The 27,568-nt window shown below is 38.3% G+C and overlaps 2 protein-coding genes across 8 annotated transcripts in view; both read right to left on the bottom strand.

Annotated features, from left to right (window-relative positions):
• eif4g1b (eukaryotic translation initiation factor 4 gamma, 1b) overlaps positions 1-24,623 on the bottom strand; it is an 89,337-nt gene extending 64,714 nt beyond the window's left edge. For 2 of the 6 annotated variants that reach the window (XM_028464077.1, XM_028464081.1), the window contains exons 1-4: positions 24,460-24,622; positions 6,460-6,581; positions 5,472-5,558; positions 2,834-2,854 (exon numbers count right to left, since the gene is read on the bottom strand). In XM_028464077.1, the coding sequence (XP_028319878.1) occupies positions 2,834-2,854; positions 5,472-5,558; positions 6,460-6,581; positions 24,460-24,535 (306 nt within the window). In that variant the 5' untranslated portion in view covers positions 24,536-24,622. Of the gene's footprint in view, positions 1-2,833; positions 2,855-5,471; positions 5,559-6,459; positions 6,582-24,459 lie in introns of all 6 variants that reach the window. The other 4 variants (XM_028464079.1, XM_028464082.1, XM_028464080.1 and 1 more) reach the window with 4 other exon arrangements.
• Positions 24,624-25,853: 1,230 nt separating this feature from the next.
• Positions 25,854-27,568, bottom strand: part of psmd2 (proteasome 26S subunit ubiquitin receptor, non-ATPase 2) — a 30,562-nt gene continuing 28,847 nt past the window's right edge. Inside the window, exon 21 of one of the 2 annotated variants that reach the window (XM_028463960.1) lies at positions 25,854-26,394. In XM_028463960.1, the coding sequence (XP_028319761.1) occupies positions 26,212-26,394 (183 nt within the window). In that variant the 3' untranslated portion in view covers positions 25,854-26,211. The remainder of the gene's footprint in view (positions 26,395-27,568) is intronic. The other variant, XM_028463961.1, reaches the window with a different exon arrangement.

Below are 27,568 nucleotides of genomic sequence, written 5' to 3'. Positions count from 1 at the left end.
TGAGTGTGGGTGGGAGCCACGCACAGCAGAAGATGATGAGTAAACAGTTCAGAAACATTCAAGCCTTGTTTACATGGCAACGTTTTGCTTCTGTTTCCATTTTTGTTTCTAAAAAAGTTTTGCATCCACGCGGTATCGTTTTCAAGACAATCTTTGTTTACATGAGACCGCGGGAAACAAACAATTATACAATAAACATGCCAGGCCAATAGATGGAGAAGTGGTTTTACAATGAACCAAAATAAGTGCATGTGCAGAAACACTTAAATCTGACCTACATAGTTAGAATAGTGGTAGGAACCTCTGGGTACCTCGCGATACGATACGTGATACAAAGCTCACGATAACAATTATCTCACGAGATGACAATACTGCGATTATCGATATATTGGTCAGAAATCAATCTACGATAATCTATGACATAACAAGAAAAAAGATTAAGTGAAAAAATACAATTTTTATTTTATATCTCTAAAAGACAATAAACTGAAAAAATATCCTATGAACAGCGACACCATTTTAGTGCAACATATCTGTAAATAAGTGTCAACATACCAATGTAAACAAACAAATATCTCCAAGAGTGCTTTCTGTAAACAAAAAAATAGGGTCTTTTTTTTTTTTTTTTTTTTTACCAGTGACATCATTATAGTGCAATATTCCAGTAAACAACATATTGGTTCCTTCAACAAACAGTGACAAAATTTCTGTGAAGTCGTACCTGCACATTTTAGTGAAAAAGCAGTAAAGATTTTGAAAAAATAAAAATGAAAAAAAAAATAGGTTTTTCGCGCGAGCATATCGATAATCAATCGTGCAAAAAATTATTGTGATATATCGTCGTATCGAGATATCGTCACACTCCTAAGATAGACCCGACCCTGCCCGAGGCCGACAGAATAGGGCCTGAACTGAAATAAAACTGAACTCTCTTTAAGCCTGAACCCATTGCAACCCGTCACTATACAAATCTGTGTGCGGTACACACATGTAGAATGAGCCGAAGTGAGTTTCTTTAATAACTCAGCTTTATTTAATAGTCATTTGTTCTGCAAACTACTAGAAACATGACAAGCAGCTAGGGCTGCATGATTATGGACAGAAATTATATTCACAATTATTTTGATCAACATTGTAATCACAATTATAATCATAATTATTTAATCATATTTGGTTAAAAATGAAGCTTTTTTTATTGCACTACTTTTGAACAAACAATGTGTACAGTTTACAGTACAAAATGAAGCTTCAAATAAATAAATATTTTAAAAATAATTAACCCAATGTACCAGAGGCTAAGCTTTAATTAAGAATTATAATAAAAAATATTATTTAACAAAATTAACCCAATATATCGAAGGCTAACTGAATGAATGCACTATCACAGAGTGCAACTACAGATGATCAGGTTTATTTAATCATGGCAACCAAAATTGTGATCATGATAAAATTGATTAATTGTGCAGCTCTAGAAGCAGCTTCATGTGATGCCACACGCAATGTAACGGTTTACTGCTACAACACGCAACTCATGTATGCATTTTTTTTAACATCATTGATTCATGTACCCATGTAGCCATCCATTAACCACCTCATCACCCATTTGTGCCTATTTCTTGCATTAATCCAAACATCACCTGGCCGTTTATTCACAGCGAAGCGTCCAAGCCGAGTCCAACATGAGTTAGTGTTAAAAATATAGAAATTAAACCTGACCCCGCTGGTATTTACAGACCTAAGAAGTAGTGCAGCACTGTGATTGTAGTCAGCATGGAATAGAGACACGCTAAGTGTTCCTCACTCTGAGGGTCGGCAGCCTCAGTGAACATGGCCGTGACACAGAAATTATCGTCACCCCGTTTACACGGAGACGGAGAGGGAAACGTTTACAAGCACCAAAAAGGTAATTGCCGTGTAAACGAATGAACAAAACGCAACAACACATTTGCATTTTTACTCGAGCCCGATCAATTAATTATCAAGCCAATAAATCGGAATAGTGAGAAGCTCCACGCTCCCCCTCCCTAAACCTCCCCTACCGGTATCCAAGTTCATGCTCCAACTGCGGAGCTCTTAGCTTGTTCTTATTTATTATTGTTTACACTTTGCTGTTCTTATTTATTATTATGTTTACAGTTTGACTACTGTTGTGTTTTATTATTATTGTTACAGACTAGTGTGCCTGTTGTTCTTAATACTGTTTACACTCATGTAGACAACTAGACATTTATTTGTTACTAATTAAAGTTTTAATATTTAATTTAGCAGTGTTCTGTATATGTATGTGTGTGTATCAATGTTCTTACATATATCAGCATATTTATCAGTTATGAGCGGATTTTTCTGTTATCACGCGACTTATCGGTATCGGCCGATTTATCCGCTTTAAAGTCCCCAAATATCGGTATCGGCCCCAAAAATCCTGAGCTCTAGTTTTTACTAGAAAACATTCTCGTGTAAAAGGGGCCTCAGTTACTTTTATACTTTGTCTCTAGATAGTTTAAATGCTACAGGCCAATTCCAACATGTGGGACCACGTAGACCCCACTTGTTTGCCCTAATAACGAGTCATCATTTGTCCCAGGATGGGGGCTGAGCACCCAATGAAAACATATTGTCCAGACCTGCCAGGAGGGATAAAGCAGCTAATGCAGCTTTATTCAACGCCTCCTCATTAACATTCTCCTACTGGCCTGGGAGCTAACGGCTGTGGCATAAAAACTAACACAGAGCCAGCAAAGCACAATGCTGCCAAATATCAGACACATGTATGCACTACTCTAGTGGGCAAAGGTGGGAAAGACTAATTGAAAGGATAGAAAAGGTGAGTTACCTGGAGTGACCTGAAGCTTCCCTTCAGCAGCGCACACAGATCAACACAGACACAAATCAAACAGGAAGCAGGGAGAGGAGAGGGGAGGAGGGGGGGCCGGGGGGGAAAAAAAAAAAAGAAGAGTACCACAATCAGTTACAGCAATGCACCCAGGAACCATCCCCTTTGAGCCAGGCAGTAAACCAACAAGCAGCATGCAGAGAACAGGCACTACAGGCAATCTGAGCGCACAAGGATTCTAACATTGTTTTATGTCCCACCTTCTTACGGTAATTTGTACGATAGGTTTCTGTGTTATTCAGATACACAGCATTGGGAAATTATTTTACCATACCATAACCACTCATAACCTTGGTAACCTTAATTATAGACGCTGAGCATACTACATAGTAATTTCAATAAATTACACGTTAAAAAGGCATTGAAATTGAAATTTTTTTGTATTGAAAAAATATCAGACTGTGACACGTAAAGGTCCAGTATTATGCTATTTTTCATCCATCTCAATTTGTTCTAAGAACCCCAACAACATTATAGTATTTGTGGTTTATTTCTCCAAAGTCGCCTGTTTTCTGGAGCTTTAGCCTCTGAAAAGTCACTTTCATTACACTTCTAAAAACAGGCTGTTTCATGAGTGGGTGTGTCTGTAGACGCAGACTTCATACCTTGCTCTTATAGAGGGTGATCACTATAGCGATTCTGTTTTGCTATCCACACACTATTGTTATTGTTTGCAGCCAAAAACTGTACATTACAGTTAAGCACATGGCTATTTAAGTGTCTATTGAAACAGCTGACTGACTCCGCTGCTGCTGTGATAAACACTCACCAGAGCTGCTACGTAGCTTTGTCTTCCTCCCTATTCTGACCTCAGGAATAGTCCATTTAAGACAGTGCTTCACAATTATTTTCTGTTGCGCCCCTCCTAGATAGACGGAAACTTCACTCTCCGCCACCGCGACTATAAATAGTATCATTTGTCTATAAAATTGTTATAAGTACACCTCTGCGTAACGTTGTATCGTTAATAACATTAAAGAAAACAAAAAAAGAAATATAGACCAACTTACATCAAAAAATAACTTTATTAAAATTGTTTTTTAGTCTGTAACAGAAAATATTTAAAGAAAAAAAATTAAATCCTTATTTAAACTAATAACATGTTCAGAATCAGAATAAGTTTTATTTGCCAAGTACAGTTTAAAAACAATACAAGAAATGTATCATGGTGGATGATGTGAAGAACAAAAAAACAAACCAGAAACACTATAATAATAATTATAATAATAAAAATAATAATAATATTAAAAATAAATGATAGATATATACAGTACATACAAGTGTTGCAGGTAATTTTGACCAACTTGAACCATTTGATACTGAAAAATTTAATTAAATAAACTCAATAAATAATATAAATTCAAATTAACCAGCATACCAGAATGCTCAGTGTAAAAAGCCCACACCATAGCAGAGGAGCTGATACTGGCTGCAGCATTAAACTTGGTCCCTGTCATGCTGGAGGAAACAAGTGCTGTAAAAATACAATTCGATGAAGCAACTAACAGCAACACAGACTGTTTATTGCCTATGTACGTTTTGCTACCTTATATCATGTGATGCTAACAGTGCTCGCTGGTTTACTGAAGTAGCATTCACAAAACAAGATGATTGTTGGCAATATTTGGCACGTTTACGCTGAAAAAACTCAAGCGGCTTATCAGCGTGACTGGGGTGCACCGCCTTTAATTGACGCCCCACTTCCTCCGGTGGGGTCCGGGTCTCCCCTTCTCCCCACCGCAGATGGCTTCGGATCCGCGCCCCTGCCGGCGGTCGTGGGGGATGCGTCGGCATCCCTGGGGCGATGCCGGCCAGGCTGCGTCCCGGTTTGCCGTCCGTCACTTAGAAAAGAAACCCCACTCTGCGCCGGCGGGAGCAGCAATCTCTCTCTGGGTGTCACCCCGTCCGACACCCCCCCCAAGGTAACCAGCAGGGAGGCGGGTTCAATGTTCCCGGAGAGCACGCGTTAGAGAGGCCAAAGAGAATAAATATTAGGTGTCGTAGACTGAAAAGTTTGGGAACCCCTGCTCTAAAAATGTTTTATTATGATCTCTAAAAGAAAATTATGGTCTCTATTAGACCCTTTGATTGTTTGTAAACATTGTAATGTATTTTGTTGGGCGAGGCTTAGCCTGGAGGCGAAACCACAATTGTCTGTTTTTCTGAGCACGTGTGTCCAGTGGAATCCTACAAAACTTTAATTTAATTTTACCTGTGAGGTAGTTTGAGAGGGAGGACCTCACATTCTTATAGGGTAGGAGGAGCCAGGATTGTCAGGAGGAGGAGTTTCTGCATTGTGATGTCATACCGCGACAAAAATCTAACTCACCCGTTTGGAGCTGACTTTTTACAAAATGTGGAATAACAAGGGAGGGAGAAAACAGAACTTTTCCAACTTTGGCCCTGTGAATGTGGCTAAAGGAATGTATATCACTGTAGAACAACCAATATAAAGTGATTTTTTTATACGATTGCCCCTCTAAGTATTGAACTGTATATGCTGTGCATCATTGCACCCCAAACTGCTATATACATATTTTTGTTCATCTCTGTTTCATGGGGTGGCGTAAGGACGTACCTGTCGTGGCTGTTGTGTTGGGTTCATTTGTGGAGGTTGTGGGGTGGCAAACACGACCGATGGGGGCTGACCAGGGGGGAAGGAGGGCTGCAGAAAACAAAACAAGGCACAAAATTAAGGATCTGTGTGAGAACAGGAGGACAGATTTTTTTACTCTGAAGAGATGTTTTATCTGTTTCAGACACAGATGAAGATAAAACAACCAGACATAGAACAGTTTTGATCGTACTGTGCGTGTGAGCTCCCTTCAGACAGAAATATCAAACGAGATCTAACAGTAAAAGAGAGATTAGCCAAAAAAAGGCATAACTATATTACATTTAAAAGCTTTTAAAGCAAATAAATGTTTCAATTAAGGTGAAAATTAAAATGTTTGAGATATTTCTACGTGCTGCTGCTGAACTCTGGGATTTCAACTGTTAAATGCTGACTTCAGACTTCAGCATTACGTGTTTATCAGTCAGCTGCTTCCTGATTGGCTACATTCCGTTACACGTCACAAATCACCGGATCATGAGTCGGGAGTCATCGGCTTTCCTCAAACACACACACACACAAGGAGTTTTGGTCGTAAATATTGAACAAATTAAATATGACATAGTTCATATTTACGATTGTTGAGCATCCAGTTTCAGAGGCGTTTATCAGGACAAATAAAGTCTGAACAAACCTCAGAACACAGGATCTTCTTAGAGGATAAAACACTAAACATTCTGGCATTTGCGTTCCTTGGACCAACAGGGGAAAATCGAGACAAAAACAGCCCATTTATCTTTGTGTGTGTACCACGCTTTAGGCTGAAGACAGCAATGGAAAATTCTCAGCTAGCTTTCTCATCTTACTAGCAACTTTTCTTTAATTGTTTAATTAAAAAGTGTTTTGTGAAATATGTTTTTTTTTTAAATAGCATGCAAATATAATTTAAAACGGGGATGTAAAACAAAAAATTTACAAAAGAGAAGTGGCACATTGTCATAGTATGATTTACCTGTGAGAGGCCGGGGGAAGGTGTGGGGTGGGGGCTAGAGGGGGGTCCCGTTATAGGATGTGGTGCTTTGTTCATTTCATGAAGTTCTGCATGGGGAACCCGGCGTGCACCTGTACAAAGATCTGACAAAGACAGGAAAGGGTTAAACTGGTGCCGCTGTCACATGTGGCCCATCGGTGCTGAAACATGACAATAGACCACTACATGACGGGGGGAGTTAAAGTCTCAGTTAAAGTTAAAGTCAAAATGATTAGTTCTAATTATTGATTATTGGAGGAACATAGGCCCAGTCCACACGGAGACAAATCAAAAACGCTTTCCCCTAAAACAGGTAATGTGTGCGTCCACATGAAAAGGCAGAAAACGCTGTGGTAAACATTAGGGACCTGTAAGTGGTGCTGCAACGTGCCACAGAAATACACCAAAACAGGGAAGAAGACACAGAGAAAGGCAGCATCTATTTGCAAGCATGACTGGATTAGAAGTGGAGGTTTTCTCTGTTTTTCTTATTTATTTGGTCACAATGAGAACCACCAGATAATCTGCAGTTCCTGCATGACAGTGGAACATATGGGAGGATCTAGTTGTTGGAGGGCAGTAATACGTCTTGTGGCGTCCACTCTGAGCATGTGCATAAAACTCGTGTTACAAAAAAACAGGACATACAAAAGAAAAGAGGAAAGTGATGGAGACAGAGACATGCGGGTTAAAGGGGGAGGGGGCTATGGAGTCACCATTTGCAGAGTATGCGTATACGCCATCCACACGGCACCCCAGCAGGTGCCATTCTCAGACTTTCCCACTCTGGGACCCGTTTTCTGAAATGATCGTATTCGTCTTCCAAATCCTTGTTGCCGTGTGGACGCAAGGCGTAAACGATAAAAAAACTGGAGCGTTTAAATTACAACCTGTCTCCATGTGGACGGGGCCATACAGTGTAAGCTTTCTTACGTATTTTGAACTTACATCCATAACCTCTTCAGGTCCTGAATGTGGTTACAGTGAGGGAGGTTTAAAAAGGTGATCATGTAACAGCAGCATCTCATAGCAGTTCAGAAAGCACTTTAACTTTGTTTTTAGACCAGACTGTTAAGTTTGTATTCCTGCGGCACTTTAGTTTGCTTTGTGCTAAAACACTACGAGGTGAATTCTTATCACTGATGCCCTGGTTCACCAAATATTTAAAATTAATTTGTTGAAAGATCTTTGATAAAACAAAGTTCTAAATAAACATTGAAGTTAGGCGTGTCCCGACACAATACCAATATTGCATCCTTAAGTCTGACCAGAAAAAATATTTCTGGATTAAATTTGCTGTTGAAAAAAACCACACAGGCTCATTTATTACCAAACAGCTGCACAATATTGACTTGTTCTCCTGTAAGGCTCAGCATGTGTGACTGAGTTCTGTAGTGTGGCTTGTTTAGGGGAAGTTCTGGGTTAGAACGCACTCAGTGATCCATCTAACTGTGCTTTTCCAGCTGTTCTGAGAAGTAGCAAAAGCAGCGACTCCTAAAACAAGTATTTTGATCCAAAATAAGCTATAAAATATATGTATATTGATATAGCCGATATTGTCATTTTCAATATCGTCAAAATAGAAAACTTGAAAAATCTTGAATGTCGATATGTCGCCCAGCCCTAGTGTCTAGTGTTAATAAGGCCGAAACATGCCCCGATTCAAAGGAACACGACTGATGATGCGTCCCAAAATGTATATCCTTCCCATATCTGAGACACAGCTCCCACACCACTCTCCAATGCTAAACCTCATTTTTTGGCACAAATGACACTTTAACATCACGTCCCGTGTTTAATAATTCTGATTCGGACTGCTTATATTGAAGATTTTAGATGTAGGTCAATATAATCAGATACTCTTCGAAATCTTTATTGGATCAGGACACCCCTAATTAAAGTAAAACAATCAGCATTATAAATCAGTTGAAAATGATTTAAATGGTTTACTCCATTTGAATAAATAATGAATCTGACATTTTAGCGCCAAAGGTATACAGTCAATGTCCAAGGAACAGGATGAAGCATAACTAAAACGACCAAGGGCCTCATACACAAAGAGCTGCATGAAAAATGGCGTGAAACAGGCGTACGCCTCAGAAATTATTATGTATGAATGAATCTGTGAGTACAATACAAAATTAATTACAAATTAAGCTTAAATCCCAATTAGGTGACAGGTTTATTACCATTTAAATTATTCCTCTTTCTTGTTCACACTTAATTCCGCTTTAAGATCATTTTGGTCGTTCTGCAAATGCACAACTTGCCGCGATGACGTGCTGGTAACGACATAGTCCAAGACGGCTGCCCAGACTCCAGCCGAGACAATTTATTTAATAAGAGCCTTAGAAGACAAGGACATATTGAAAAGAGTGGATGAATGTAAGCTAAACCATGCCGACATTAGGGTTGGGCACCGAGAACCGGTGAAGCCTGTTCGTTTGTAGTTTTATTTCAGCAAGTTTCACTTTTACAGTTACAGTTGGTGAACTTGTAATTGAATACCCTAGTTACAATACAGCAACCAAATTAAACTGTATCAACTAAGTGAATTCATAAAAATGGCCTGTGTAAAGGCTTTTTCAAATGATAAAATTATCTTGTGAAATCTGTGACCTGTTGAACTGCACAACTCAAAGAATCGGAATCGAGAATCGTTTAGAACAGAAATCGAAATCGAGAATCGGAATCAGAATCGTTAAAATCCAAACGATGCCCAACCCTAGCCGACATTCACACGGACTAATTACACACAGACATCGGCAAACGAAACGGCTTCATCAGGACATGAAGCACCAGAGCTTCACTAACGATACAAAAATCATTATGAAGTTTGTTTTTCACTGAACATCCTGTATAGTGGAGGTAGAACAGCTGTTACATTAACCGCTGGCTTTGAGTGACCAAAGTCCCTTCTCTGGTGCTCCATCTCCTTCTGCTCCGTGGATCAAAGTGAAACTGTGTGTTTATGTCGAGCTGCTGCTTCAAAACTACAATTAAAATAAAAGTGAAAACAGTTCTCATGTTGTCTTCTATGTTGTAGCCGAAAAGAAAAGGTTTGCTGTGTGTTTTTTCTCAATAGACGTGAATACGTCATGTTCGCGTCCTGTCTAATCAGAAACCTTCCCAACCCCCAGATCTAAGGCGGAATTGCATAAAGCTGAATAAACTGTTTTTTCATGTAACCCTCAATTTGGAACTACTATTTCAATGCAAACACGAAGCAGAAAACACATCATGTAACTGTGGCCAGGGTGTGTGGGTGTGTGAAGAAGTGGGAAGCAAATCAAGGAAGAGGGAAAATAATACTACTACACAGCAAATTCAAAAGTGTTACATTTGTGGTGTTGGTAGACTTTGTACAAAAGCAGAGTTAATTTTACTCTAATAGAGTCACATTATTTTTATGTAACTCTGGGGTGTATAATATTAGTAGTTAAAATCGAGTGTTAAAACCGAGTGTTTCTATATCAAATCTGAAGGTGTTACAATGGAAACAATAACTCTAAACTCCCACAGTGTCTATAACACTAAAAGAGTAAATTCACTGACTCCGCCCCCAGCATCACAGGCTCTCACCGAAGCAACCATTCAGAACAATTTGCTTTCCACATGACTGAGGTGTTTGCCACGCTTGGTAAGTCATTTTAATTTGAGATGTTTTTATTTGTCAATATTATTTTGGGCTAAGACCAACCTGTGTGATAGGCATTAGCCACATTGCTAGGTGATATATAAATCTGGTTTGGCACGCCGAAGTTCATTGTTTGCGGGCAAAACTATAGTTTTATAAAACCGTGCAGGTGAACATTCACATTTTTGGCTAACTTAAATACAGTAGTTCCTCATTTATCGCAGGGCTTACGTTCTAAAAATAACCCACAATAGGCGAAATCCGCGAAGTTGTCAGCTTTATTTTATACTATTTTTATTCATGTTTTAAGGCCGTAAAACCACATTTCTCTCTTGTTTAAACACTCTCAAAGTTCAAAACTTCGTAGATTTTAAAACATAAACCTGTTTTCAAACATACAGCACTTCAGAGTCACACTGCTAGTGTTCAGACATTGATGCTGAACGCATTCAGAGTCTTTGTTGACGATGACGTCACGTAAACACGGACACTGGTCTGTTCATCCATTCAACCATGGAGTAGAAGCTGTGTGTGAACACCTGGAGCTGTATGACACGCCCTTTATAACCAGGACCGGACAAGGAAGGATTAGGTGTGGAGGAGAATCAGAGAGGAGGTGGTAGTAGCAGGTAAAAGTTCTCTCTGTAGCACTGAGCTAGCATAGCATTAGCTGCTAATCACACCGGCTTTTTTCACTGATGGTTTATGAGAGGAGAAAAAGGAGCACAGCTCCTCACTACAGCAGACAGTGAAACTCACTGAGTTGGATGTGTCACTGGTGGGTGAACGCAGCATTAGCCAATCAGGACACAGAACACAATGCGCGTTCATACACTGTAAAACAATGCATCCAAAATTTCACTGTAAAAAAAAAAAAAATCAGCGAAACAGCGAGAGACTACTGTACACCTAAAGCAATTTTCAGATCATGAAAGGTTGACATACAGTTATGCCACGACTTGAAGACTGATGTTCTGATTGGGTTCTACGTTAACATTTAGATCTCTTCAGAGCTTTGTGCACACGGTTTAGGTAAAAATAAAAAAGGTTGCGGTTTTGTATTTATTTCGCTAACTATTGTCTGTGTGCGTTGATTAAGAGAGCACAATTTTAACAAACAAATTCTGTTCTCTCTTATTGTAAAGCACTTTGTGATCTTTAAAGCACTATATAAATAAATGTTATTTACTTACTTTTGAGTAGAAAATTTCCTTTAAAGATGGACAATAGTATCTACAATTTGTCTTCTTGTAAAATGATTGGGCTTAAACAACTTCTGGTTTAATCTCCACGCAGGAGATGCAAAGGTAGAATATAGAGGAGTTCAGACGTACATTAAAGTTCCACAAAGTGTTGAATGCTTCCATTTCCTCCAGTTTCTTCAAGAGGGTTTGTATTTATGTGCAATTTAAATTGGTATAGACAAATTACCTGTGAGTGAACAACTTGAATTGGTGGTTTTAATAGTTTATGACATTTCAATTCTCTTAATTTCTTTCAGTTATGGAGAAATGTAGCTTTCAGTCTCAACTCTTCACAGAGGGTGTATTTATCCTGATCAACACCTCCATGCATAATGTATTGAAATAAAAAAAAATGAAAATTGACCAGCTCACATATGTCAGACCCTTTGATGAGCAATATTCTAATGAAAGTGAGAGCATGTACATTGTTCCACATTGTTACATGTTTTAGAAATTGTTTTCTAATTGTGATGCATGTTTTGAAATAAATGTATTTCAGAAAATCATTGCCTCTTAAATGTTTATTTCCCAAGGAATTTCTAAAAGTTAAAAACTGAATTTATACCTTTTTTTAGTATTATTTACAAATAACTCTTATGTAGATAAAAGAAAAAACTCTTGGAGAGTTAATATTTAGACTCTAACACTGAGTTAGTGTTACTAAGTGTTAAATTATTAACTCCAGACAGATTTAGTATTTCACACTTTATTAGAGTTAAGGTACCAACTCCAAAAAGAGTTAAATTAACACTCTCTGGTGTGGACCCATATAGACACTTTAAAAGTGTTGAAATCAAATCTGACAGTGTTAATTTGGGCATGCTGGATTTGCTGTGTACTACTAATAATAATATAATGATAGTAAAATATGTACATATAGGGACAGAGCAATAGAACAGTGTGAATGAGAGACGCTCTGGAGGCGCACATCTATGTAGGCTTAATTTTTGCCACGCATCTGAGTTTCAAACAGACTGTGGGAATGTGTAACAGGTAAATGTGACTCATAGTGAAATGCACTTTGAGACTAAAGCGCTCTATAAGTGAAGTCCATTTACAATACGTCAATCGCCAACCCTGCAGCTTACAGAGAATAGTCTAAGCTGAGCGCTTTTTGTACTAAAGAACTTATTAAAGTATATTGCAATAATAAAGTTGAAAGTGGCTTTATTTCTTTGACAGAAAAAATTAGTTACTTGTACCATTTTGTCCAAGCTTTCAATTGACCAAAGAAAAGGAAAAACCAAATCACACAAACGTGAAAACGGAAGCAAAAATCATCCATATTAGAAGTTTGGTTTGTACCAAGTCTGCCTCCAGAGATCACATGGTACAGTTCAGGAAAACAAGGAGAGAAAACTATTCACGGTTGCTCTTCTTGGAATATGTTGCCCTCTCCAATCAGAAAGACTCTCGTGTCCCTCATTTAAGAGGCAACTCAAAACGAAGTTAAACACCACCCTGACCTGTACCCACTAATGGGGACTGTACTCCTCTTACGCCACTCATTTATGCACTTCACATCGTTTGCTAATGTACGACACTGTTGTATGCATTTTAAATTGTTTACCGCTGCTTCTTAAGTACTTTATACTTGCTGCAAATTCATACAGAGTTTATATCATATGCTGTAAGTTGTTGGAACACTAAGTTATCCAAAAAAATACCAATACTATCTTACCCATACAACTCTGACTAAGAGGTTCTTCCTTCTCTTTATCCAGTGTTTTAAAAATAACCTTGTAGGTCATATAGTCCTGAGTGACAATAATGGAAAATTTATTATTTAAAGCTGAAGGCAGCAGTCTGATTTATGACACATCCACACATAGACAGCACAGTAAAAAGCCTGAGTCATGACACAATTGGTTGTTATCAACTTTGTTTCCATGACAATACCAACACAAAAAGAAAAGGCTAAAGGGATCAAAGTGGAGAAGAGATTCACCTGAAACCCTGTTTATTTACATGAGAGCTTTGATTCCACTTTAATTCAGAAAAAAAGTAATCCTATTTTTAAAAAAAATTTAAATTGATCTTGTAAACACCTAATTCCAAATGAAAAGGACCATTCCAAACTCAACTTAAATCTGAAGTAAGTGGCTGGTTTATTCTGAATGGAATAATTCCTCGATCTTGTATACATTCAGTTCGCTTTAAGTAATTACTAGGGGTGTCCCGATCCAATATCGATATCGTATATCAGTCCGATTTCCTTTTCTTTTTTTTTTTAATCTAAAAAATTATGTTGTTTTTTTAATCTAAAAAGAATCTAATTTTTGTATTTATTTTGTTCTTTTTTAGAATACTGTAGATATTATGTTGAAGGTTAAATGTATGTAACCAATCTGTTAACAATAAATGGGTTCATTTTTCTCATCCCTACTGTTGCTGACTATTGTTCTCTGTTTGAATAACATCACTTGATCAAGCCGTTTCTAACATCCCACACTACAAAGTAAGTAATTGTTTTTTTATTAAAAAAAAAATAGAAATAAAAATAAAAAAGAATGGATGATTCATGCTAATATCGGATCAATATTGGTATCGGCCGATATGCAAGGCTGCAATATCGGTATCACATCGGATAGGGATCTAACGATTGACTCAACTCCCGATACAATTCGATTCACAATACTGGGTTCACGATACGATTCTCTCACGATTTATTTTGCATAATGGGACTGTAGACAAATGATGACTGAAAAATATTCCTTTATTTTTTTCGGGAAAAAAATAGAAAATGCTGTACTATTTTCCTTTTATTTTTCATTGTCAAAAGAATCCCTTGATAAACTATTCAAAACAATACAATGTAACTAAAAATAAATCTTGAATGAAATAAATAAAGGAATAATACAAATGAAGAAAAAGCCTATTAATTTAAATTCTGGTTCTATAGTAATAATACTTTTTCTTTTTAAAAGTGCAACTGAAAATGTATTTTGTGCTTTAACAATTGGACTTTAAAAAAAAAAAAAAAAAACAGTCTGCACTGTATTTACATCAGATATTTGTTTGGACCAGCAGAGGGCGCTGGTAACCCAGTGGTCGGTTGGCATGCAGATATTCTTGCAGTGAAGAAGAGATGCTATGCGCTAGCAGACAGAGCTAATAGAAAAACGTGACTTTTACAAATATTCACGTAATATTACAGATATTCTTTCGGTGCTAAAGGGGTAGGGAATCATTTATGAACATGTTTAAGGGTAGAAGGCAGCCAGAAAAAAAGTAGTAGCAGATTCCGCCCGCCGCCTACGCTTCTGGACAAAAAAAGAATAAATAGATAGCGCCCTCTGCTGTTTAAAAAAAGTACTGCGATTCGATTTTCAGGGTATTGACATGAACCGTGATACCTTCGAATCGATTTTTAACTGCCTTACAATTAATTGTTACATCCCTAATATTGGAAATTAAAAATTTGTATCGGGACATCCCTAATAATTACGGTCATTCTGGGCATGCTCGTCCTGTCGCAATTGTCAGTGCCCAATCCTTTTGCGCATGTGCTGATCCTTTCAACACATGCGCGAAATGCGTCAACATCCGGTCGACCTATTTTACGGCAGTTTGTGTACTATTAGCCACAGTTATGTTTTTTAATTAGGAATTAGTTATTCCGAATTTAAGTATTCGGAATTCAAGTGTTCTGCTTCGTATTTGCATGGAAATAGTCATTCTGAATTGAGGATGACATGAAAAACTGGTTTATTTGGCTTTACTCAATTGTTCTTTAGGTCTGGGGGTTGGTTAGGGATCTGGTTGGGGAGAACGTGGCGCATCATGTATATCGGGGAAAAACACACAAACCTTTTCGTTTCGGTTACAACTAGGGGTGGTCGTTATGGAAAAAATAATATACAATTTTTTTGTAAAATCTGAATTTATCATTCGGACTATTTCCAAGTTATTTACCAGTAACCAAACCAACTACTTAAAATCATAGCCCTAAATGGAAAAAAGGACAAAAGATCATTTAAGTCAGGGTACTTTTCAAACTTTTTTTTCAATGTATGTAAGCATCTTATCAAACCGGTCCAAGTATTATTAATAACAAACAAAAAGGCTGACATGCAAAACATCCAAGTTCTTTTAGTCACACAGTCTTTTTACTTTGTTTAACGAAGGTGGTGTAGCATTAGCAACACTGCTACATAGCAAGGCACCATATCAGTTTAGTGATTTGCTTTTGAGGTAACACACTCATGTTAATAATTAAAATGAATAAAAATGATAAAACGTTACTGCTTTGGTTACACGAGGCCTGGTTGATATGAACCAATATCAATATCTCAATATTTACCTCAAAATGGTGATAGGCAATATGAATAGAGCTGCAAATAACGATTATTTTTGGAGTCGACTAATCTATCAATAATTTTTTCGATTAGTCGAGTAATCACGATTGTTGTTTTTGTTTTGAAGCACATATTTTTTAATCGTTTTTTAACCCACCGGCTTAAATCCTCACACCTGTGAAAGTGACCCTGTTGTACTCTGACGGCGTGTTTTACAAAAAGGAAATAAAACAATGACAGGACAAAATAATGCATTTATAATTGTTGTATTTTCAACATGAGAAATTGGGATCACAATTAAAAATAAATACATTAAATAATACAAAGTGCATTTGGTCTTCAAGGGAAACACAAAAAAAAAAAAAAAGTAACAAAAGATGTTGCTAATCTGCCTTACAGGTTCTGGTGGTAAGAACTTTAAACCAACTAAAGAGTTGTGCATGGTAAGGTGTAGTTTGGATGGATGGTCTATCGTCCTCAACCATGGATATTGGTCTCGTGTCAATGACTATCATGGTCAGGATGCTCTCTGTTAGTACTTTAACCATTTGGGGGGTGCATGAACCTCTCATGACAAACTCATCCTAACACATTTGCTTAGGAGAACTATTTAAAAAAAAAAAAAAGTACTGTATATTAGTTCACATTTTAAAGATTAACACAATAAAATACCTATTACAATTTATCAGATTACCTACAAGTAGGGATGTGAAGATTAATTGTGAGGCAGTTAAAAATTGATTCAAAGGTGTCACGGTTCACATCCATACTCTGAAATTGAAATAGCAGTACTTTTAATTTAAAAAAATAATTAAAAAATTATACAGCAAAGGGCGCCATCTATTTAGAATTTTAAAATTCAGGATGCACCACTGTGTTTTAAATCAGAAGTGTGGAAGCATTTTGGCTTCCCCAAGGCAAAATGAAAGAAGTGAGAAAGAAAGAACATGTGAAATCCAAGGTAAGAGGGGAACAGAGAGGAAGGGAGAAACAAGTGAGAATGAAATCATAGTTTGTTTATTTATATTATTTCTTTGATATGGGATTTGTTTCAAAGTCCAATTGTTAAGGCACAAAATACATTTTCAGTTGCACTTTCTAAAAGAAAAGGAACTATTATGCAGTTTTGCATAGTTTACAGTAGAGCCAGAAATTAAATGAATAGGCTTCTTCATTTGTACCATTTCTTTATTTGTTTCATTCAGGATTTATTTTGAATTAAATTGCATTGTTTTGCATAGTTTATCCAGGGATTCTTTTGACAATGAAAGATAAAAGAAGAGTACAGTATTTTTTATTTTTTTTCAAGAAAAAAAAAGAATATTTTTCAGTCATTTGTCTACAGTCTCATTTTGTAAAATAAATCGTGAGATAATTGTATCATGAATCGAACCGTATCGGGAGTTGAGTGAATCGTTATATCCCTACCTACAAGTTAAGAAAAATCTACCAGTAATCATTTCTCAATATAAAATTACACAATTGATAGATGAAATAATTTTACTGTTCATAATTAATGCTAATGTATAAGCAGAAAACAAGGTATTTTAATTCAAAGCAGATTTAGTAAAGTAAATTATGCGTAAACAAAACGGAACTAGCGTTTGCTAACTGAGCCAACTTTTTCCGTAGTTTTCTGATACACAGTATGAGCACTAAACAAACTTAATAACTATTCAATCATAGCTTGTTGGCTAACAAACAAATCTGCATGTGATAAAAGTTAAAGATTCTTGAGATATCAATGTGACTTATGATCTCACCTTTCCGATGGACATGAAGAACGTGTACGCTTACCATAAACAGACAGTTGTACCTCACATAGTTTACATCTAACTTATTTCACTGCTTTATCTTCGCTGAAATATTCCCACACTTCAGAAACTTTAGGTGGAAGCTTTCAGGCTTCCTTAACAGTTTGATTTCCCATTCTTCCTCGCTTGTATTTTCCAATTTCCCGCATTGAAGCAGTCAGGTGGGAGTGGTACTGCACCCCGTCCCACGATCCCGACCCCGGCGTGACTGTTGACCGGAGCAGTCGACAGTCCACTCGATACACTTTTCTACTTTGTTTACGAGTTTCATATGTTTATATTGAAAAATAAAGTGCAAGTTTTGAAACCATTGTTTTAATGTTTGTGTCCAACAAAACACACATGGTTTGGTACAGTAGGTAAGTAATAATCCAGAAATAAATTACATTTAAAGATGCTTAAAAATAAAACATATTTTTCTGTGACACGAAGATAAACAAGGGCTTTTTAATGCTCATTTGTAACAACAACAACAAAGCCACAACCCCCTAGCGGCGGGGCAGCCAATCGCATAGCGAGGCGTTCCCTCTACGCAGTAGTACATGGGCCAACCTCCGCGTCACGTTGACGGCATCCCTACGGTATAGGTCCTGACGCTGAACCTTAAACCAGGCTTAAGGAACAGCAGCGATAGAGTCAGGGCAGATTAGGGAGGGGTGCCCAGCAGAAACAGACAGACTTTGGAGTGGGGGAGGGGGAGTGTGGCTGGGAGAGAAAATGCTGAATAAACAGTCTCAGGGCTGAGAGACAGCAGCAAACTATCATCTGTTTCATGCATCTCTGCATGAGGCTGGCTGTGATGTCGACTGTTGAGAGCTCGTCATGTGCAGTGCAATGTTTTGATTAGCTTAGATAACGTTCATAGTTGTAGGGCACACTTCTACGAGCAAAATGAACTCAAAGTGCCAGTAGCTCCATTTAATACGCACACAGAGCACACAAAAAACATGTGCATGGCTGTGTACACAAAAGCAGAAACCTGTGAATCTGCTTTAAACGTCTGTGATGTCTCTTATTAAGTGCTGATCTTAAAGGTCCTCATGTCTTGGAGTAACATCTAACCCAGCCCAACCCTGACATCTTATCTGAGCTCTCCTGACATGGGCGACAGAGGAGATCCACTCCCCAGCAGCAGCAGCACTAGTGACATGCTGCTTTAGCTGTTGCATAAGCCTTTACGTGCACTTTCATGACCTTCCAGGGGAGGCACGAACTTAAGGTGTGTTGCCAAAGAAGTTGACTTGACTACCATGTCTCCACACGAGCGCAGTATGACTGAACGATTAATTGCATTTGCAATATTATTGCAATATGATAAAACAAGTTTTTGTTTAACCGCAAAGGCTGCGATTTTGAAAAAAAAAAAAAAAAGGAGGAGCAGCACAAAGCAAAGCAGGCAGATGGAGATGTAAACGCTGCTTTAACCTGTTGCATAATGGCCTCAGGCTCGGCAGATGCCAACACTGCACAGTTTAGAACCAAAGAGGAGCAGCACGCCAGTTGTGTGGAAATATTTGGGCTATAAAAAAGAATGTGATGCACACCCCCGCCAAACAACACGTCTCGCGGCCTGCTCCAAAGGCCACAACGGACTCCGACTTAGACTACGTTCACATTGCAGGCCTTCATGCTCAACTACCATTATTCACTCAGATACGATTTTTTGTTCATTCGTTCACATTACCATTTCAAATGTGACCTGTATCAGATTCCAGTGTGAACGGTTTGCAGCTCCAAACTGACCTGCATGCGCATTTTCACGCTTGTCTGGAGAATGAATGATCAGGTGCAGAGGAGGATGTGGAAAAAGAAAAAGAGAGCCAAATATTTTGTTTTGGCTTTTAAACACAAACCATTTATGATATGAACCTTCTAGCCTTGACCTGAACTCGACAGAGCAAAAAACAAAACTGACAGACATTAGGTATTTATATCTGTGCCCGACCCAAACCGACAGTTAAAACACATTATACAAATTACATATTCATGTTTATTTCAGTGGAAAGGCTGTTTTTATTATTAAACAACTGTTAATGTCAACAGAACAGATCAGCGCACGCCGCACGGGGCAACAAGTGCAAACACAAATAGGGGCGCAGTGCCCGCAACAGATAGTGGATCTATTTACATAATCCATGTATCAAATATAAGGATAATGTTATTGTTCAGAAAAAGGATCAATTCAACAGTGGATGTATCAATTCTGTCCCTGTCCCTCTCTGGTCCAGAGGACAGCCTGCTGTTGTCACTACTACAGCTTTTGCTATAAAGTGATGTCAACGTATAAAAAACGCGCTTTAAATCCGCCGTGACTGTTCACACTGAGGTGGCATTGAAAAAAATCTGATTTGTATTTGAATCAGGACCACATATGGAAGTGGTCTAAATGTGATTTGAAAAAATCCGATATGGGTCAGATTTGAGTGTTCACACTGCTTTTTAAAAATCAGATCTGGTCACTTGACCCCCCAAAAAAAAATCATATTTGAGCCACTTTAGCAGCTTTAGTGTCATTATTTGGTTTAGAGACGGGGGGGTGATCTTATGGTTATTAGCAACCATTGGCTTTACACTCCACCATTGTTCAGAAACTGGACCAATGGAACACTGTTGCCTAACAACAGCTAACAGGAATCAACGAACAAGTGTCACATCCCTGACCTAAATCGCAGCTTCTCATATTTTATGACCGAAATGTGACAAAATGTTTTGTTATATACATTTACACTACAGGTGCCCTTTAAAGTTTACAATATTTTTTTTAAAAACTTGCAAAATGTGCAAATCTGGGTGTTAAGCACCGCTGTTTGGCTCAGTGTATGATAAAATAACTTATTATAATAGACAACAATATCCCTCTTAAGGTGTAGGCTAGTGTTTGATACATTTATATGCATACTAATGTCTTCAAGAATTCAGAAAAATATGTTTTAGATAGTAATAAACACTTCTTTCAGCTCACTAAATATAAGCAACGAATTTTGAGTGTAATGCTGCGTTCACACCGAATGCGTCTTCTGCGGCACCGGACGCGTCTGCCACACAAAACGTTCCACAGGTTTTGCAGGATCAAAAAATGTCCCCATTTGCTTCATACACATGTTTGAAACGAAGCCCCGCCCACCAGCGGCACATCCAACTCAGTGCCGACTTTCAAACTACAGAGAGAACTTTTACCTGCTACTACCACCTCCTCGCTGATTCTCCTCCAACGCCAAATCCTTCCTCGTCCTGTCCCGGTTATAAAGGCTGTGTCATACAGCTCCAGACGGTCACACACAGCTTCTACTCTATGGTTGAATGGGTGAACAGAGCGGTGTCCGTGTTGACGGCTTGATGTCATTGTCAACAAAGACTCTGATTGGCTTTCGTCATGTGAAACAGTCGCAGGAGTTCAATCTTTTCAACTCTTGTGAATGTGCAAATATGACAAAAAATTGGGAGTGCGCCCGCAAAGCCAACACTCTTATCTATTGACTTTGTATGTAATCTGGTCGCACGAACATTTTGTGATGCATCCGATGTGAACGCAGCATTATAAGACAAACGAACATAAGGGTGATTAGACGTCCCGATTTACCCGGGACAGCCCTGGTTTTCAAAGTTATGTCCTGTGTCCTAGTCGATTTTCCCCAAACCACAGAGGGTTTTCACAGCTTGTCATCACCGCATCTTTAAAACCAGAAGTTGCCATAATGGAGCTACTCAGCAGGTAAACAAAGATCTCGAACGAAAGGAAATGGTGAATTACTACTGTGTTTTTGGCTGCACCAGTCGGTCAAACCGTGACAAACATTTGGAGTTTTATAGACTGCCGAAAGTTATAACAAATCAGGGAGAACAATGTCAAAAGGTATCAGAGGAAACGAGGCGCTTGTGGTTAGCGAAGCTAAACCAGGATCTATGAGGCAAAAATCTGGACAACATCCAAATTTGTTCGGCCATTTCTTGTCAACTAAATGAATTGTTGATAGCAGCGGCTCCCAACTAATTTTCTAGTGTGATAATATAATTCATATCTACTGCATGGAGCATTATTGACTTAATATAATCACATTTAATAGCCTGCTACAGTAGCAACACAATTATCAAAAATGACCTATATTGGGCTAGGGTTAAAACCAGGCAGTTGATATCGGGATACGCAATAGACAGAATACTCTCCAGGTCGCCATTGATCCAAGACAATGGGGCCAACTGATATGGATCTGCACCACTAATAAAGCAGGAACTGGTCCCAATATCGTGCCTTATCGTGCGGACGAAGTCCTTCCCTGTATGCCTTTGCATCTACAATGCATTTTGAGGAGCTTTTCTGTGGTTTCAGACATTTATCCATCGCGGTGTTTACCTCCGATTAGGGATGTCATACATTTTAACCTTCAACGTGATAGCTACAGTTTTCTACAATTGAACAAAATAAATAAAAAATAAATTGGAAAAATAAATAATAAAAAATTAAAATCTGATATTCGTTTTCAGGCTAATATTGGACCAATATCCGCTATCTATATCAGCTTGGGACAACCCTACCGCCGAGTGCCTCCATTATGGCCGCGCATCCGGGTTGCTGCCCAGAACGTGACGTAGGTGAAAACCCTCTACTGATTTGTCCTGGTTATTCACAAGCTCAGTCCAGTTTATTAAAATATGAACGTCTATTGCCGCTGACAGAAAAGACCCTGAAAGCGCATTTCGCTTAAAAACGTGATCTCTGTGGACTGTGAGCTGTCAATCACAACTGTTGCCATAGTAGCACTTACAATATAAACCAATTAAAAGGCTGAAAAGTCTTCCACATGTTTGCAACTCGATGCTGATTGGTCGATGGCATTGACATTACCCATTAGCTTCCTCTCATGCCAAAAAGAAAAACATGTTTTTTTGATGATTCAAAACAATTTTATGCTAAATGAAAATCTTGCTTTTTTTTTTACACTGGTGGAAGCAATAAATGTAATTCAAGTGACCCTTTTTCATTACAAATAAAAGCATCTGCAAATAGTTTGTTTTGAAAATGTGTTGTCTTCTTTGGTTGTACATGACACCGGTTTTGACTTTTAAAAATCTGATCACCCTACACCAGGGGTCACCAACCTTTCTGAAACTGTGAGCTACTTCATAGGTACTGTATAGTCCAAAGGGCTACCAGTTAGAAAAGCATGTCTTTAATACTATATTTTGTCCCTTTATTAGAGGGTAAGATAATAAGGAAGGCCAGCAGTAACTTAAAAATGTAAGAAATCTTAATGTATGCAATCGTTTCATTTTCATGACATTTTGTAGAAAACAAACAACTTTTACCTATTCGTATAACGTAACATTTGTAAAATGTAACAATTGTCATATTTTACGAAAATCCACCTTGCATTTTTTTAAATAATCTTAGATATATCCTATTATATATAACAACATATACACCAAATCTGCAACATGTAAAAGCATTTGTGATGATGTTCCAGTTAAAATAAACATTTAAAGATGGTTTATTTAACACTAAAACTTTATAAATGTTTATTATATTTAGTAGTATTTAACTCTACTTAGTAATAACTACATCTCTTATACGTATTTATCTTTGTGAGTTTGAATCTTGGAAAGTAAATCAGATTTTAGATGGAGCTCATTGGTAACTAGAGCTCTTGAGGGCCCCTCACAAGGTCCGTGAGGGCTACCTGGTGCCCGCGGGCACCGTGTTAGTGACCCCTGCCCTACACCAACATCAACTACTGCTCAAAACAAGACAAACACACTTTTAAAGGATGCTACACAACCATACCACGGGACAGATTGGCCTGCCCAATTTAAAAAAAAAATGTAAGAAGCGCCTATCGGCAAGGCAAATTCATTTTTATAGCGCATTTCATACACAAGGGAACTCAATGTGTGTGATCAAAACGTGAAACACACAACAGCTTAAAATCAATAAGAACATTAAAGTCGGAAAAAAAACATTTAAAATCATCAACAACATGACCAAAAATCTCCCTCTCAATCATACGCAGTAGAGAGAAAGAATGTCTTTAACTTAAAAACGTTTTTTTATACATCAACCATAGTTGTGAAAAAGTGTGGGATCGCTATGGCGCAGCACCATTGGGCTGCTAGCCATGCTGCTAACTAAGCATCTGGACAGACCACGTGGTTTCCTCCTGATGTTGGCGCGATGCAGCCACACCTCAGAGTCAGTAGAACATCAGTCTGCACATGTCATTCATTCACAACAGGAACTATACCCACTCAGTTAGTGGCTAAAGCAGCTGCTACGGCAAAATGTATGTGTGACAGCTATGGACGCGTTTCAAACACACGTGGCTCATGTTAACGCTCACAATAACGGGACCAAACATTCAAAACATTGACCAGATTCTTACACAACTGCTCCATGACAGCAGGACTTAATGCTTCTCAGTGGCTGACAGGTTTAAAGTTAGCTTGTTTAATCAGTATTTATTTACTTACCTACATTTACATTACACGTTTTAAATAAGAAGGTTTGGGCTATCCAGTGTACAGTAAATGTGTAACTAAAGCCCGTCGACAGTCCTTTGCTATTGCTAAAGCAATAAAGTAAGTAATTCCACTAGCAGTGAGTTAGCCACACAGCTAACTGAGTCACAGCGACCGGCGACAACAGCCACACTGAGATAAGACAGGCCATTTAACCGTGTGCACATCACAAGCCATTTTGTTTTTGTTCAAAGTGTCACCGAAGCAGCATTAGCATCAGAGCTACTCTGTGAACCAGAACAGCTAAAGTAAATAAAGAACACCCACGTCGCTTTAGCATGGGGTGCTAACCAGCGGCTAGCAGGCTAATCCCCGGGTACAGACAGTGGTTCCAGTCAGCAGTAAAGCCGCTGATAAAGTCTCTATACTCAGACAGGAGCAGCACACATACGCTGACAATGTCAGTGTGAACGGGACGTGACGTTTAAGTGGACAAAGTGGTGTTTTATAAAAAAGTGGAGCTCGGGGCTCGCAGTTACCTTTCTCTCCTTGAGTCCGCAGAGCCGGACGGACGGAAGGTCTTCCCGGAAGCCGGCTGACATTCGTTCCGACCATGGACGTCGTTGACGCCGCGTACCGCTACTACCATGTGGAGCAACGTGCCAACGCGGCGGCCATCTTGGTACAGGGCACACTTCTTTTCTGTTTTAATTGAAACAAGGCACATAGGGCCTGTACTACGAAGCTGGATGTCCTCTCATCGCGCTACCTTGTGGGACTTATTCCGTGTGTGCTGTACTACGACACGAGTTAATTTTTTACTGGGCTAAACCACCATGACTACTTAGGCTGAATGGCTTACCTGGAATCAGTTCTCTTGGAAAACAACCAGCCCACGAAAAGGTGTGTCATTCTAGACACGTCGCTGCGTGGATCTGACAGTTGACAGGAGAAAATATTTAGTCTACTCTTTTTCAACCTTGGGGTCGGAACCCCATGTGGGGTCCACTGGAGTTTAAATGGATCGCCTGAGATTGATACCAAAATAAATCACCGATTAAAAATGCATTTTGGAACTTTTATTCTTTTTCAAATTAAAACAAACTGTATTAAATACTTTCACTTTGACAAACAAATGTAATTATTAATATTAATATAATACAGCATAAAAGTATTTGAGCTGGCACAACGTGTCATTAATCTTGGCTACTCTATTTTTTAATACAGTATAACAAAGATGATCAAAAACTACTTCTAGAAAAAAAAATAACGTCTTTAGGGTCGCCAGAAAATTCTTGATATTAAAATGGGGTCACAATCCAAAAAAGGTTTAGGAACCACTGATTTAGCAATAATCCTTTGATTAACCCGATGACATGAACGAGATAATTCAAGAAAACAGACAAATATGTTTCACATGGTAAACATTGCTTTCAGTTCACTAAAGATAAGAGCAATGGATTTTAAGTGTTTTAAGACAAACTAACGTCAACTACTGCACAAAACCAGACTTTTAAATAATGATACACAACCATAACAGTAAAAACTCACACCGACACACAATGCTCACTGGGGACACCTGCTGGTTAAAATGTACAGTGAGATTTGGAGATAGTAACTAGTTGAGATCCTGTAGTTTCTGAGCAGACTTTGTATCTGATGTCCTCATAGGCCTAGACATTAGGTTCCCAAAGTGGGTACAGGTACGCAAATTGTCATGGGGGTACGTGAATAAAAACTGAAAACAGCGTCATAACATTGGTAACTACAGTAATCTATAAATAATCTGAACATAATCTTCCCACGGGCCTAGACGTGGGTTCTGTATGTTAGAGGATGTTATTTAAAACACCCTCTCCGGTTCTTTAATTATAATTAATTAGCTTTCAGGTTTCAATGAGTCTGTGACACAAAAAATACAGCACAAACCATGTTGTGGATCTGAAAATGTATTTAATAATTCACGCTTTTACAGAACTGTAACAAAACCAAAAAACCAAAAAAAAGTTGTCTTGTTGACAATGTTTTTATTACAAAATATGACAGTGTCAGCTGTGGAAGGAGAAAGTATAGATTTGAATCTAGTCTAACGGGTCCCACCTTAGTCTGGCCTCAGCAAATATTAGATCAACTGGTTCAGTGCAGTGTAGAGGATGAAGCTCCAGTTTATTCTCCCTGTGTCGTACCAGTCCAATAAACCAGAGATTTACACTCTTTTCAGCCATGCAATGAACAGCTAACGCTAACTGCCAGGAACCTAGAGGAGGAGGGGGGATGGGAGGAGGGGGACACTAGGTTTCATAGTTGGGGTTCTTGCGGAGGATGACGAAGCCTTCCAGGATGGGGGTGACTGGGAGGTACTCTTCTGTGGCCAGCTCAGCCCTCTCTCCATGAGCGAGAAGCACTGGTGTGGTGTGTGTCTGAAACCCTGTGATGGCCTTGGGTTTACCCGCCTGTCCTACGACATCCACCGCCTGTGGGTCACAAGGACATTCAAGTTAAAACACATTTTAGCAAAACAACACAGTAAACTAAATCATTTACCCCCGCCATCAAATGGAAAGAAAAACTAAAACAAAACGCCCTAAGGTTCTTGGGCAACAAATATACATAAAAAAAGTGAATAACTGAGAGTTGGTCATAAAACAAATATCGTTCTTGAATAATAGAGTACTGTATAGATACAGTAGGAGACTGATTCACATGATTGTGAAAAACAGACTGAAAACACATAATTCACATTTTGAAAATGACAAGGTTTTTTTTTCCTTCACTTAAAATCAGGCCTAAATATGACATGAAATACCTCACATTCATGTTTCGGAACAAAATCACACATTTACACTAGGGCTGGGCAATATATCGAGATTCAACATATATATTGAGTTTTCCATTTTGGCGATATAGAAAATTTCAATATTGCCTGTAACAATATATTTTTATTTTATAGATTATTTTGTATTAAAATACTCATTTTAGGAGTCGCTGCTTTCACTTCTTCTCAGAACAGCATGAAAAGCTCAGTTTGATGGATTTATGAGTGTGTCCTAAACCAGCCACACTACAGAACTCACTCACACATGCTGTCCCTTATAGGACAAAAAGCCAAAACTAGCTCATATTGTGCAGCTGTTTGTTCATAAATGTGCCTATGTGGCATTTTTCATCAGCAAATTTAACCCAGACATATTTTCATGGTCTGACTTTACTTTCATTAAAAACATTGACATTTATATCGTATATTATCATTTTGAGAAAAATATTGAGAAATAAGTTTTGGCCCATATCGCCCAGCTCTAATTTACATGCTATTTTTCCCTGGAGAATGGGTGACTGAATGTCTAGCAAGTGTAGCCAATGGATGAATACTTTAAATTATTATCAGAATCTTGCACTGCGTAGTAATAGCTGTGTGGAATTTCACTAAAAATGAAACAGCTCTATTTCATGAACTAAACCCTCACATATTTTTTGACCATAGCACACATTTTTTCAGTATTTTTACGATAAAACATTTGGCTGACCATCTAGCACAGGAGTCTGCAACCTTTAGTGTCAAAGAAGCCTTTTTGCCTGATCTCAGTTTGAAGGGCTACGAAAAAAATAACTTGAATTTAATAACACATGATCATGTGCTAATTGCTAATT

Source organism: Gouania willdenowi, chromosome 13 (assembly GCF_900634775.1).
Source record: "Gouania willdenowi chromosome 13, fGouWil2.1, whole genome shotgun sequence".
Lineage (NCBI taxonomy): Eukaryota > Metazoa > Chordata > Actinopteri > Blenniiformes > Gobiesocidae > Gouania > Gouania willdenowi.
The sequence above is the reverse complement of the archived record's forward strand: the minus strand, read 5'-3'. Positions and strand labels throughout refer to the sequence as shown.